The sequence below is a fragment of the Cebus imitator genome, unplaced genomic scaffold, assembly GCF_001604975.1.
Source record: "Cebus imitator isolate Cc_AM_T3 unplaced genomic scaffold, Cebus_imitator-1.0 Scaffold315, whole genome shotgun sequence".
NCBI lineage: Eukaryota > Metazoa > Chordata > Mammalia > Primates > Cebidae > Cebus > Cebus imitator.
The window spans coordinates 139,994-155,058 of NW_016107630.1; the positions used below are offsets into that span (position 1 = coordinate 139,994).

Below are 15,065 nucleotides of genomic sequence, written 5' to 3' on the forward strand. Positions count from 1 at the left end.
AGAGTTATGCAGAATAAATATTGAGTACCATGTTCAGATTATAATAAAATATTAATTTCTAATTATTAATGTAAATGTATGCACAACTTGACTAATTCATTTATCACAAATGTTACTGTAGTTAATGTTACTATTAACTGAATTTTCCAGAATCCAGACTTTATTTTTAGTAAATAACTTCATGGTCTTGAGTCTGGCAAATTGTAGAATACTAAATTTACCACTGTTAAACACAAAGGACAGGGGTATAATTTTTTAAATGTCACATCTTAATTAATCTGTGGTGTGAAAAAGATAGATGGATATAACATTGTCTATTGAATCATTAATGATTATGTAAAATCTATCTTGTTCCTGTTTTGCTGTATATATATTTGGGACATCATAAGGTTACATTTTTACTTTTAATCACAGTTGATACAATGTGTAATAGTCACTGATTTTATTTACATTTACTTAAATAGAAGAAGTTCATATTTGAAAAGCCTGTAGCTCAAAGCAAATGTTAGTCAATTATAAGTTATGAAATGTAAACAACTTAAAATCTGAATGTCATGTTAGCATAATTGAGAAAGGATTTTTGTTATACATCTTAAGCCAATTTTATATGAAACAAGTAACATCATATTGTTTGCGGTTGTGTATAGTATAGACAAATTTAAACATATACTTTTGTAAATATTTGATAAAATTTAAGTTATTTAAAAAGCACACTAATGATATAAAAGAGAGAGATATATATAAATTACATTGGAATCACAACTATTTTCTTTCATAATATTAAGAGAAAGAGAAATCTGTATAAAGAAACACATAGGATACTAGTTTAGGTATTTTTTAATGTTAATGAGTAAACTTCATTGTGGCAGAATATAGACCAAAAGAAAATGTGATTGAACTAGGCATCTCATTGTATAGAAAAGAAATTCGAAACTCAGCAAAGCTAGGTGATTTATGTCAGATCACATAGCTGCTTGAATTTTCCATATTTCTTGTCCAGTATGCCTTTGTATTACAGTATATTCTCTATATTAACAAAGTATGTACATTATGAACTAGCATTGAAATATAAAAGGCTGGAGCCTTTGCTATTATGACAAAATTTTATAAGCGCTATTAACATCTTAAGTGTTGGGTGAAAATTATAATGTAATAGACTTCATGTTAAGAAATTTAGATTTAGTTTTTTCAAAACTACTTTGAAAAATTTAAAATTTTAAAGTAAATTATTCAAATCGATACTAATTATATTTTTGCAGCTATTAATGGGACTAAATTAATGTACTTAGAGACTTTTTTGGAAATCCTTTTAACATCCACCATAGAATATAATAACACACAATAATAGTACACATCACAACAGTCTTTCAATTAAGGAATTACTCATATTCTTGTCAATAAAGAACAAACTCTCACAAAACAGTCTGACTTTTTTTGTGTAGGACAAATGGTGTGATATTACAGTCTAGATTTAATGGCGTAAATAATCATTTTTTTTTTGGCATGGCATAAGTGGTCATGAAAGAAAAACTTTTCATCATTTTATCTGTAAGTTATGCATGTGTTTGAATATATATATATATATATATATTTAACATTAACATGGGAGATTTTTTTGAATGTCAATCTTAACCTCTCAATAATTTCTTGAACTAAAATATTCTCATTTACTTACAAGTTGTGTAATATTAATAAATGAAATTGTAGAATTATTTCAATGCCTAATGCTTTTTTAAAACTCTAATGATGACAAGTTCTAACACCTTTGTATTTGTATTAGTGTTTTTGTATTAGTGTATTTGTATTAGTGTTTAGATGTAGAAAAGTATCCTATCTCTTTGAAGCAAATTATACAAACTCTACTACACACTAAATAAAATAACATTTTATCTTTTTATTCCTTTCTTCAAGTTTCTTTGTAACTTACTGGAAATTAAAACCTTAACCCTCTAAATTTCTTATAAAATTTATTGCATTTATAATTATCTTCACTGGATAAAGTGTACTTTCATAATTTTAGAAAATACATTCATGTTACTTAATTCTAATTGGTCATTCAAAAACTATGAAGCTCTTTCTTATTTTTGCCTTTTATAGAGATGTTCATTTTCGGGATTAGATAAGTCGGCCAGGCACAGTGACTCACATGTGTAATCCCACCACTTTGGGAGGCCAGGGCGGCTGGGTCTCTTGTGGTTAGGAGTTTAAAACCAGCTTGGCCAACATGGCAAAACCCCATCTCTACTAAAAAATTCAAAATTTAGCTGGGCATGGTAGTACATCCCTGCAGTCCCAGCTACTCAGGAGGCGAAGGCTAGAGATTGACTTGAACGCAGGAGGTTGCACTGATCGGAGATCTTGCCATTGCACTCCAGCCTGGGTGACAGAGCCAGACTCTGTCCAAAAAAAAAAAAAAAGAAGAAGAAGAAGAAGAAAATTAATTAGTAATCAATCAGTTTCTAGTATTATATATGTAGTTGACTACATGATTACAGGCAAAAGGGGTAGATTAGTCATGATCTCTGACCTTAATAAAACAAAAAAGACATGTCATAAAAATATAAGACTATGGCAAATATATATTTACAAATACTGTCGTCAAAAGGCTGTTGTATGAAGTACATTCTGGCAGTATGCTTCCAATTGGAAAAAAGCGGAAATATCGATAAAGGTCTTTAAAATAAATGTTATCTGATATGAAGTGTGAAAAGAATGGGTTTTGGTATAGATGAAAGTTTTATTTAGCTAGAACAATATAGAGGCAACAATATTGATTTTTCATTCATATTTCGTGCTTATCAAATGTGCTCTCATGTAGTTGATGAATGATGAATACATGTGCACACATAGACTAAGTTATTTTGATTAACTCATGGGGAAAATTGTAAATTCTTAAGTATATTGAAAAGGAAAGGGAGGATAGGATGCAGAAAATAGGAGTCATAGAAGTGACTTTTAAAATTTATATTGGTTCTATATAAAAATTATACCACCATTTATATGTCCCCATATCATTGATTTTTATGGTTTGGTGGATTGATGATTTTCTGTGTATAATTTATTGCTTCTTTCTTTCTGTATTTCTTATTCTACTTCCTAACATGAGTTTTATTTAATAAATATGATGATCTTAAACTCATGGTATTCATATTTAAGAAAATATTTTTAGGGAGAAGCCTAAAGGGGTAGAGTGGGGACCTAAGTTCATTGAATCTATTCTATAGTATGTAGTGGAATAAGCATCTTATCCATGCAAAGTTAAAAAGTACAAAATATAAATATGCCTGACAAGAAAGAATTTTGATCTTCATGTCTCAAGTGATGAAACCGAGGCTGAAGATATGACATTTCCCCAGCCGTATTGCTTGTGCCTGGTATAAGCTGAATTCAAATTTAGTTGATGACTTCAAAGCCCATGTGTATGTGTGTGTGTGTGTGTGTGTGTGTGTGCGCGCGCGCACACACGGGCACTTATATATGCCTGTGTTTTTGTTCCAATTTAATATCTCATGATAAAAAAAAAACTTTGTCTTCTACAAGAATAATTATTAATTTCTTTACATGTTTAGGCTTAAATGAGGCTCACTGAACTAAATGTATAGTTCTAAAAATAAATCATGTTGTATAAAAATGATCTAAAATGTAGTGTGTCTAATATATGAAAAGATAAGTTTTCAGAATAAACCAGTCAAACCTATTCTTCTGTCTCCTTTTTTTTCTACAAGAGCATGAGTACGATGATGTCAAGAATTTTCATGTGTCCTGTTCACGATATATCTACATTCTCTTTTGCCAAAATCTGAGGACCCACAGTTTATTCATTGAGAGATGGTGACAGCTTGACAGAGTGTTCTTTGTGCATGTACTTTCAGTATGTGGTGCTAGAGACATTTTCTATTCAATTAATGTACATCAGTACATTCACCATTACAGCTTGAGCCAGAAATATAAGTAATGTTAATTCACCCTTCTCACACATGCAAACTTCTTGAAGTTTAGCCCAAGTATTTTTTTAAATGCAACAGATTGGAGTTTATCTTGGAAGGGTGCTTCCATCTGTGAAAACTGTCATTGGAAGAAGGAAGAACACTTTAAAATAAATCCACCAGCTGTATTGATAATCTTATAGTGATATGAAGACTTGAATATGATAGGACTATTTGTTAAATTAGTTATACCATATGACAGGATAGCGGCTTGTGAGTTTTCCAGTTCTTGATAATGACTTTAAAAATCATTAAATTGTGGAGGAATGACACTAATGCAGTTTCATGCTGTAATTTTAAAGTAAAAAGCAAAATATAGAAGTTAAAATTATTTTAAAATTAACTCACCTAAATGGCACATGTTGTGCCTATGAACATGCTTTAAAAACTTCAAGGACTAATAGAAAATTCAATATCTGCAAATTGTGGGTAAATTAATGGGCCAAAGAACATTCAATGCCTATATTTTTGTGTTGATTTAAAAACAACAAACATTTCAAATATTATTTTTGTTTTTGGATTTTTGTTAAAAGAAGGATTGAAAGTCCTAATGTTTTGTACACAAAATATCTCTATGTACAAAAAAATCTGATACGTATTTTGTGTCTCTCCTGACATAGCCCTGTACATTTTTACTTCACATGATGGAACAGAGAAATGCTTGTGACTGATTGAATAAAATAAACCAGTTGAAGTAGTGTGTATTTTCTAGAAGGAGACTGCTGGGGTGTCTATAAAGTATCCTTCTAAATTTAAATTTTCTTGCCTTTACTTTTAAAAAGAATGAAGAGCTCACAGAATAGAAATCAAACCTCTTGTGTAGAAGGAGGACTCAACAAATCTTCCCCCTTACTATGAGAGAAAAAATTGATATTGATCTTGATGTTCTGTGTGGGAAGAGTTGAGGTATTCCCCTTCTAGTAGGTTTCTGACTGTCTTTGGTTGTGAGTAGTAAGATCCCTAAACAATGGAGTTATCTACCATTTTTTCAAAGTTTTTTGTAATAGATAGGTTGCAAAGGTGACTTTTGAATCATTGCTTAATGTTGGTTCAACCCATTTCAAAATCATTCTTCTTTATTCTATGGTATATGCCCATGCTTTCCTCTTTCCAGGCATCATTGTGTAACCTCTCTTAGGCTCCCTGTCTTTCCCCTTCCTTTCCAGGAATTTTCACATCATCTATTCAATAATTTTCTCAGTTAATTTCTTAATACTGGAACCCTTCAATTAAAAAAGCTTTAATTAACTACTAATCCCTAAGCTTGCCAGTCAGAATCCCCCATAATTTGGTTCATACACAATTTTCAAATATATCTTCTAATAATCTTTCTCAAGTGAATGAATTACCTCAGCCAAATTGAGAAGTCATTATACCAAGCCCTGTTCTGAACTTTCTTGAATATTTACTCATATCAATCCAGAATGATGTGGCTATCATTCTCTCTTATCTTAGACCTGTCACACCTAGAATTATTTTGAGTGTCACCCATTTAAAGCTGATGCTGGATGCCTTAACCTGAAATGACTTCTTACTCTGATGCTAAAGCATCTTGATATCGGGAAGCATATACTTGTTGTTTTTTTTTTTAATACACATAATGCTTTATATTTAGAAGACATTTAATAAATTCTTACTAACTTAAAACAATTTTTAATCTCCTACACAATTTGTTTTGCTGAAAGGGTCATACTTAGGGTAACGAGAGTGTTAAAGAATTATTATACAATTTCATGACAGTAGTAGATCAGGCACTTGTCATTTGACAGCTGTAGAAAAATAATGGGCCATAAGTATAATTTTAAATATTTTATTTGTTGCAATTATTCAAACATGTGTCTTTCTATTCTTGTGATATCATTTTATGTGCAATCTTGAAACCAATGTGGGGCTCATGAAACAATCAATATTCTTGTGGAAAGATACTTAAGTGTTTAATTGGATTATATTTTTTGCTGTGCTTTTTTTTTTTTTTTTTTTACCCCAAATATCCTTAAAAGTTTTCTACCAATTGCAGATCACATTACTTGCATGTTACTGTTTTTATGTTACAAGGACACTTCTAATTATACAATGGGAGTTTTGAGTCATGGAGTCAGTCAACAAATATTTGTTAATCAATCATGTCAAATGGTTCTGCGATGTCATGTAAGGAGGAAAGAATACTGACAGTGACTTTGAGATTATTTCTCACAGTGATGACCTGCTTAGCTGGATATACTAAGTGAAGAGATCAGTAGGGTTCAGCAGGAACTAAGTATGTTTGCTTAGGAATAGACTGATTAATTCTAAGTTAGTAATTGCTCATGCTCATTATTATTAAGTAAAGTTATCTAAAACCAGAAAGTAAGGCCAAGGAGATGACTGTGTCTTTTTATTACAAGGGAACAACTGAGTACTATTTAGTTTTCTAGGAGAAAGAACCATTGACTCACTTTGCTATTATTCTTAGTTAAAAATTTAGGCTATTAATGTACGTGTTAACTAGATTTGTGTCAAGTAGAGATGTAATTTCTGTTCAGAAGAAAAATGACTCCAAAAGTTATGTTTTATTGCCCTACAGGTCATTGCCCAGTTTTTTATATAATCTAGCTATTTTATTCAATTATTTCTTTATTAAATTGAGTATATACTTCCCACTTCTTCAAATGCATGCTTTAAAACATAACAGCTTTTATGAGATATATTCACCTCCCATACATTTGCTCATGTAAGTGAACTTGACAATTTACTGATGTCTAGTACATTTGCAGTTTCAACCATCACCACAATCAATTTGAGAACAATATTATCACCCCTAAAAGAAACTCCATACTTAGTTTAGCAGTCATTGTCCACTCCCTCTCAGACCCCCAGATCTATGGATCTAATTTTATTTCATTTTAGTGTTTGGTGTGAAATAGTGTCAAACTTCAGTCTTTTGCATGTGGATATTCAGATATTCCAGCATCATCTATTGAAATGAATAGTCTTTCCCATTGAATTGTCTTAGAATTCTTTTCAAAAATTAATTGAACATAAATATGAAGGCCTTTATCTGGACTCATATTTCTATCACATTGATCTACATGTTTATCCTCATGGGTTATGGTAGCTTTGTAGTAACTTTTGAAATCAGGAAGTGTTAGGACTCTATCTTCATTCTTATTTCTTTATTTTAGCTATTCTGGATACTTTGGATTATCATATGAATTTTAGGATCAGTTTGTCAATTTTTGCAAATTAGCTGGGATTTTAGTAGACATTTTATTGAAATATTACATAAATTTGGGTAGTATCTCCATCCCAATAATTAGTCTTTTGGCCCATGATCATGGGATGTATTTTCCATTTATTTAGGTCTTATTTAGTTCCTTTCAATGATTTTCTATAGTTTTCAGAGTATAAATTTGATACTTTTTATAGTTTTTAAGATATATAGTTCTGAATAATTTTCTTTGTTGCTGTTGTAAATGGATTTATTCTCAATTTTATTTTTGGTTGTTCATTACTAACATATTGAAATACAATTAATTTGTATTTTAATCTTGTGCCCTATAAGTTTGCTGTACTCATTACTTCTCATAGTATTTTAGTGGATTACTGAGGATTTTGTATTTAGAAGATCATTTTCCATGGAAATAGAAATTTTTTTTATTTCCGATCTGGATAACCTCCCTCTTCTCTCTCTCTCTCTCTCTCTCTCTCTCTCTCTGTGTGTGTGTATGTGTGTGTGTGTGTGTGTGTGTGCGCGCGCGCGTCTGTGTGTGTCTCCCCTTCTCTCTTTACCTTCCCCCTCTGTCCCTTCCTCCTTCCTTTCATGCCTAATTATCTAGTAAAAATTTCAAATACTGTGTTGAATAGCAGTTGTAATTCAGTGTGATGGCTGATTTTATGTATCTAATTGATTGGACCTTTGTGTGCCCAAGTATTTGGTTAAATATTATTCTGGATGTTTCTGTGAGAGTGTTTTCTAATGAAATTGACATTTAAATCAGTACATTAGTAAAGCAGATAGCCCTCCCTAGTGTGGGTGAGCTTCATGTAATCAGTTAAAGGACTGAATAAAACAAAAAGGCTAGCCTCACCCTGAGTAATACAGAATTCTTCCTGTCTGACTACCTTTGAAGTGAAACATTGGCTTTCTCCCCTATTTTCAGACTACAACTAAAACTAAAACTTAACTGGTTCTCAGGCCTTCCAACTCAGACTTGAACTAAAACTTTGGATCTTCTGTGCCTCCAGCTGGCTGACTCAAATTGCAGATCTTGGAAATTTGTAGGTTTCTAATTGTGTACCAGTTTCCTATATTAAATCTCATATATATATATATGTATATATATGCACACATGTATACATACACACACACACACGCACACACGCACACACACACCCTATTAGTTCTGTGTCTCTGGAGAACTTTGACTCTGTGACTAATACGGTGAACATTTTTGTCCTGATCTTGGAGGAAAGCATTCAGTTTTCACTATAAAATCAGATGTTAACTGTGGGTTTTTGTAGAGACCTTTTATTAAAGTGATGAAGTTTCTTTCTATTTGTAGTTTTTTCAGAGCTTCTGTCATGTTGGATATTGAATTTGTCAAGTGCCTTTTCTGCATCTTTTAATATGATTGTGTGATTTTTTGTCTTTTATTCTACTGCTATCTTATATTTTATTATAAACCAGCCTTGCATTCCTGAGATAAATCCCTCTTGTATGTTCTAGAAGTATTTGTGAAAAATTGGCATAAACTGTTACTTAAATGTTTTATAGAATTTGCCAGTTAAGCCAGGGCAGCCTCAAATGCCCTTGACTCAGATTTTACTGTCTATTCTTTATTTATTAATGAAGTGAATATAATCTTTCACACATTTTTCTTCTCTATGTGTAAGATATTTCTGTGTTGACTTTTGAATACTATACTTTTGACAGCTTGATGATTTATTGTTAACCTGTTTTAGAGACACTTACCAAAGACTCTGACAAACACAGTGGTAAATCTGATCCAATTTGGGGGGAGAAACAGATCCTCATCTCTTAATTAAAAGAAATAGATTTTTAACTTACTATAACTTTTCATTGAACTGATGAAAAGACCACAACTGAAAGAACTATGTAATAAAAACTCATTAAATATAAAGTGTAATGTATCTAATGGGCTAGCTATATGTCCTGCAGCTTATATTGAATAGCACTTCTGTGTGTGTATGCATGTGGTGTGTGTTTATATGATATCAACTGTAGCTAAATAAGACCACTGTAAATAGATTCTGTAAACTATTGAGTCTTGGACAGTATGCTTTAGTATGAATCCTATCTCTGCTACTTATCTGCTTTATGATCCTTTGCTAATTATTTGCCCCTTATATTTCAGGCTTATTACTTGTGAATTGAATTTCATACTACATTCTTACTATATATTAGGAAAATATATGTATAAGAACCATTCTTATGTGACAGATGTAACTGTTCTTTGCTGAAGAAGAGCATGACAAGACAAATACTGTTAAACCACCATGAATGCTGTGAAAGCTATGCACTAGCTTTTATTTTAAAATGTTTATTTAGTTCTAAAATGTCAGTTTGATTCTTTTTAAACAGAATCCAGTATTCTGGTGCTACTTTTTTTCTTTTTCTGATTTTTTATTAAGATTATTTTTAAAAGTCTTTTTTTTCTGACTCAAATTTCTGGATCACATAGGTATTTGCTTATTTTAGTTATTGTTTTCTTCTTATTATCAGGCATTTGGTCCCGTATCTTCTTGTGTCTAGGAATTTTTGATTGAGTAATGGACATCCTATTTAGTGAGGGATGATAAGAGTAAATAAAATAATTTGTGATAATAGTAAATACAACCATCTGATCTTTGACAAACCAGACAAAAACAAGCAATGGGGAAAGGATTCCCTGTTCAATAAATGGTGTTGGGAAAGCTGGCTAGCCATGTGCAGAAAGCAGAAACTGGACCCCTTCCTGACACCTTACACTAAAATTAACTCCAGATGGATTAAAGACTTAAACATAAGGCCTAACACCATAAAAACCCTAGAAGAAAATCTAGGCAAAACCATTCAGGACGTAGGTGTAGGCAAGGACTTCATGACCAAAACACCAAAAGCATTGACAACAAAAGCCAAAATAGACAAATGGGACCTAATCAAACTCCACAGCTTCTGCACAGCAAAAGAAACAATCATTAGAGTGAATCGGCAACCAACAGATTGGGAAAAAATTTTTGCAGTTTACCCATCTGACAAAGGGCTGATATCCAAAATTTACAAAGAACTAAAGCAGATTTACAAGAAAAAAACTAACAAGCCCATTCAAAAGTGGGCAAAGGATATGAACAGACACTTTACAAAAGAAGACATACATGAGGCCAACAAACATATGAAAAAATGCTCATCATCACTGGTCATAAGAGAAATGCAAATCAAAACTACATTGAGATACCATCTCACGCCGGTAAGAATGGCAAACATTAAAAAATCTGGAGACAGCAGATGCTGGAGAGGATGTGGAGAAGTAGGAACACTTTTACACTGTTGGTGGGAGTGTAAATTAGTTCAACCATTGTGGAAGACAGTGTGGCGATTCCTCAAGGACCTAGAAATAGAAATTCCATTTGACCCAGCAATCCCATTACTGGGTATATATCCAAAGGATTACAAATCGTTCTACTATAAGGACACGTGTACACGAATGTTCATTGCAGCACTGTTTACAATAGCAAGGACCTGGAACCAACCCAAATGCCCATCGACGATAGACTGGATAGGGAAAATGTGGCACATATACACCATGGAATATTATGCAGCCATCAAAAACGATGAGTTTGGGTCCTTTGTGGGGACATGGATGAACCTGGAAACCATCATTCTCAGCAAACTGACAGAGGAGCAGAAGATCAAACACCGCATGTTCTCACTCATAGGCGGGTGTTGAACGATGAGAGCACATGGACAAAGGGAGGGGAGCACTACACACTGGGGTCGGTTGGGGGGAAATAGGGGAGGGACGGTGGGGGGTGGGGAGCTGGGGGGGGATAGCAGGGGGAGAAATGCCACATGTAGGTGATGGGGAGGAAGGCAGCAAATCACACTGCCATGTGTGTTCCTATGCAACAATTTTGCATGTTCTTCACATGTACCCCCAAACCTAAAATACAATAAAATAAATAAATGGGAAAAAAAAATAAAATAAAAGTCTTTTAAAGTGCTGGGAATATATAAAAGAGTCAATAGTTAATGTCATTTTTTTTGCTGTCAGTATTCAGTAATCAACTGGAATTTGTACTTACGTCTGAGGCTTTTCATGGAAGCAGTGTGTATACTTTCAAAGAACTTAAAATTATTATAAATAAAAGACAAAGGAAAAATAAATGCATTGTTTATATTATTAAGTGTATTCTATCAACTCCATTCTTAAAATGTATTTTAGAGCAGTTTTAGATTTATAGAAAAATTGTGACAGTAGCGCAGAGAGTCCCCATATACACACTGCTATATAATAATTACCCCTATTATTAACACCCTACATTAGTATGGTACATTTGTTGCAATTAATGAAACAATATTGATACATTATTATTAACTAAAGTCTGTAGTTTATTCAGATTTTCTTAATTTTTACATTTTTTTCTTCCAGGATATCATCAAAATTACCACAATACATTTATTTATCATGTGTCTTTAGGCTTCTCTTGACTATTAAAATTTGTCAGACTTTTGTTATTTTTGATGTACTTCATAGTTTTCAGGAGTACTGGTCAGATGCAATTCTTACTTTTGATTAGAGGAAAAATTTTCCCAGATATTCAGCTTATCATTTATTATTTCTTCAGGAAATAATGATATGGTGTTCCAATTTATGACCAAATTGTGTTCCAAAAATAATGAGAGCTCTGGCTGCTTTTAATTTAGTTAAGTGGAGGATAACCCGAGTACAACCTTTTTGTTGTTGTTTTAACTTTTAGGTTGTGGGTCTGTTCAAACAATGCTATCTTACATTTGTTAAAAAATGAAACAATTTGTGACAAGATATAGTTAGATGACTTGTAAATGAAAACTATTTACAGAACATTTGTATTTTAAACTTCAGTTTTCTAAAGTTGGTAGTTATTCATTTATCAATATACTATGCATTGACTCTTACTATGTGTCAAATTTTCTGCTACATTTTAATTGATGGTTCCTGATAGTAATATTGAAACCTATGCATCTTATACACATCATTATCTTCAATCTAATTACCTATTGGACAAAATAATATGTTTGTCATAATTTGGATGTTTAAAGTATATTTTTATGTAGTAAAATTTTATTTTATATTAATTTTGCAGAACTATTACGGGGCTGCTAAGATGATTTTTTCTGACAACCCACTTGGTCTGACTTGTGGAATGGTATGTCCAACATCTGATCTTTGTGTAGGTGGATGCAATTTACATGCCACTGAAGAGGGACCCATTAATATTGGTGGATTGCAGCAATTTGCTACTGAGGTATGTATTATATACACATTGCTTCCCCACACTACCAACACCATGCACAAATACTTTAAATTAACTTTAATCCTTGATGCTCTGTTGATACCCAACATTTTTAGTGTGACACACAGCTCAAGTATGTTTTGTACAACAAAGTTTATTTTTATTCAGCAGCTTGGCTAGAAAAATGAAGTTTCTAAAACTGTATGTCAAATTAGTTTCGATCTCAGCAGGTTATTAAAATACTTTGAGTGAAATTATATAAATTAGATGATCTGAAAATAGAACTTATTCATTAACTTTATATTGACGTATGGCAAGGAGACCCTCTGATGAAAAGGCTATATTCCTTAACAAATTCCTTTCCCTGAAACTCTCTTTAATCTTTAAAGCTTGAAATACAGCATATTTTGTTATATTCTTTGAGTAATAAAGGTTAGAGAATTTTCAAAAACCCTGAAACTGAGTAATGCTATTTAACAACATTAAGAGTGTCATTAAATATGGTGAACTTATAGTTTGGAATCAGGTCTGTTATTTGGATGAAAAATACATAATGAAATAAAATGGAAACACTTTTTACTATTTATCCCATAGACTTTGATCCTGGCTTTCTCTTTAATGAATCATTTGTAAAGGACTCTGGTTCTCCAGACACTCTTGGTCTCTCTGAGGTCTCCTATTTGCAGTCAACAAGCAGGTTAATCCCCATGTATCATTTAAATGATCAGCTTATATGAAGGAGATACAGTAAGATTTTATAATATTTGGGGACTAGTTGTCTAGAAGGTCAAATTAAACGCCTGCCAACACTAGATTTTTAGTTAATGACTTACTGATCTGGTTTTGTCAATGTAAACACACATGTTCTTTCATTCTAGGACCCTTCCCACAATATTCCTCAAGCTTAAGTCTCACTTTGCTTTTAGTAATAAATCAGGGTTATTCCCTTCCTGCTTTCTGACAAGTTAATTCTAAAGAAGAGCTCCTGGGAATAAGGAAAGAGAAACAATTTGAGGTTGTGAATTGTTGCAATAAATTCTGGGATTTAATTTCTTTTCTTACCAAATTCAAAATTGCATTAGGCTTACCTGACCAGTACAAAGTATGATCTTTACAACCCGTGAAAATCCTTAGTTGATGGAGAAGATTCACTTGAATTCCTCCTCATCTTTCTTTGGGGACCCATTGGCTCTTCATTAAACTGGGGCAAGCTTTCACAGAATGCAGTAAGTGAAAGATCACATACTATGTATATCAACTAACACAACATTTTAAAACAAATGAATTAAAATGATATTATTAGTTTGTCAGTGATCTGATGAGGTGTGTGTGTATGTTTGCGTGTGTGTGTGTGAGAGAGAGAGAGAGAGAGAGAGAGAGAGAGAGAGACAGACAGAGAGGGAAAAAGGGAGAGAGAGAAAGAAACACATAATTTCTCTGGAGACTCTCACATGGTTTTAGTTCTATTCTCTGGGAACACTATCCATCTGGGAACTCTTACTTGGTTCTACCACTCATTCCCAGAGCAGTCTGTTTAAGACAGGGCATCACATGTGCTCTCAGTACAGAAATCATTAGAAACTCACTAAAATTTGAAAGTGGTCACACTTAGGTCTTGCTATAAGTATCACCTAATGAAGAGCTATGCATAGATTAGGACTGCAATAAATGCATTTTAATGAATCAAGGATATAGAATGGGAATATATCTGCCTATTCCATTCCTATTATACTTTGTATAAGTATGATTTCAATATCAAATTACGAATAAAAAATGTCCCTGTGCGAACTACTTAGAAAAGCTTTTTGTCTTTTTTGGGGGAGTTGGCTGGTTAGGGTACCTGGTTTTAGAAAATCCTGTATTCCCTAGGTCAGTGTGTGGTTTACTTCAGTTTATCCAACTATCAAAGTTATTAGGAAGATTAAAAAAAGTGAGTAACTTCTTTTTCACTGATATTCAAGGAAAAAAGTGTAAGTGCAAAATGTTACTGTTCTTCAAGTTACTAAACTATTGACATGAGTATTTAAGTTGAAGTGTAACGTGATACAAATAATTTTATGTTTTGATTGTTTGATAAAACAATGATTGATTTTTGACCTTTAGAGAAATACAAACCTATTTTTTCAACTAAATTAAGCAAAGGTTAGGAAAGAAGATTAAAATAGTATGGTATTTTTCAAAAATTGTTTTTCCTGTGAATTATAAGCGATTTTTTAAAAATATCAACTCAGTAGTCTGCCATTATTGGTTAGGTACATACATTATTCTTCTCCATTTGAACATGAACATGTGATTTGGAAAGACCATAGTGGAAAAGAAATAAATCACATGATGCATAGCCTGCTGTAGAACCAGGAGGCCAGCTGCTGCTTTTTTTTGTTTTGTTTTTGGCAAAGTTGGGGTGGGTACTGTGTTATCATTACTATTCATCCTTTTGCCGTTTCCACATTTGCAGTGTGAAGAAGTGACCTTGCTTTATACACTGGTATGTTCATGCAATAAACAGGCTACAAGGTTGACTGTGACTCACTCTAGAAGGCATTTTTTCCCCTACTAATATTATAATTCTATCATAACATTGTTTCAATAGAATAACTTGGAAATAAT

The 15,065-nt window shown here is 32.5% G+C and overlaps 1 protein-coding gene across 2 annotated transcripts in view; it reads left to right on the forward strand.

Annotated features, from left to right (window-relative positions):
- DPYD (dihydropyrimidine dehydrogenase) overlaps positions 1 to 15,065 on the forward strand; it is a 758,429-nt gene that overhangs the window by 111,444 nt on the left and 631,920 nt on the right. For both annotated transcript variants that reach the window (XM_017503801.2, XM_017503800.2), the window contains exon 3: positions 12,309 to 12,470. In XM_017503801.2, the coding sequence (XP_017359290.1) occupies positions 12,309 to 12,470 (162 nt within the window). The remainder of the gene's footprint in view (positions 1 to 12,308; positions 12,471 to 15,065) is intronic.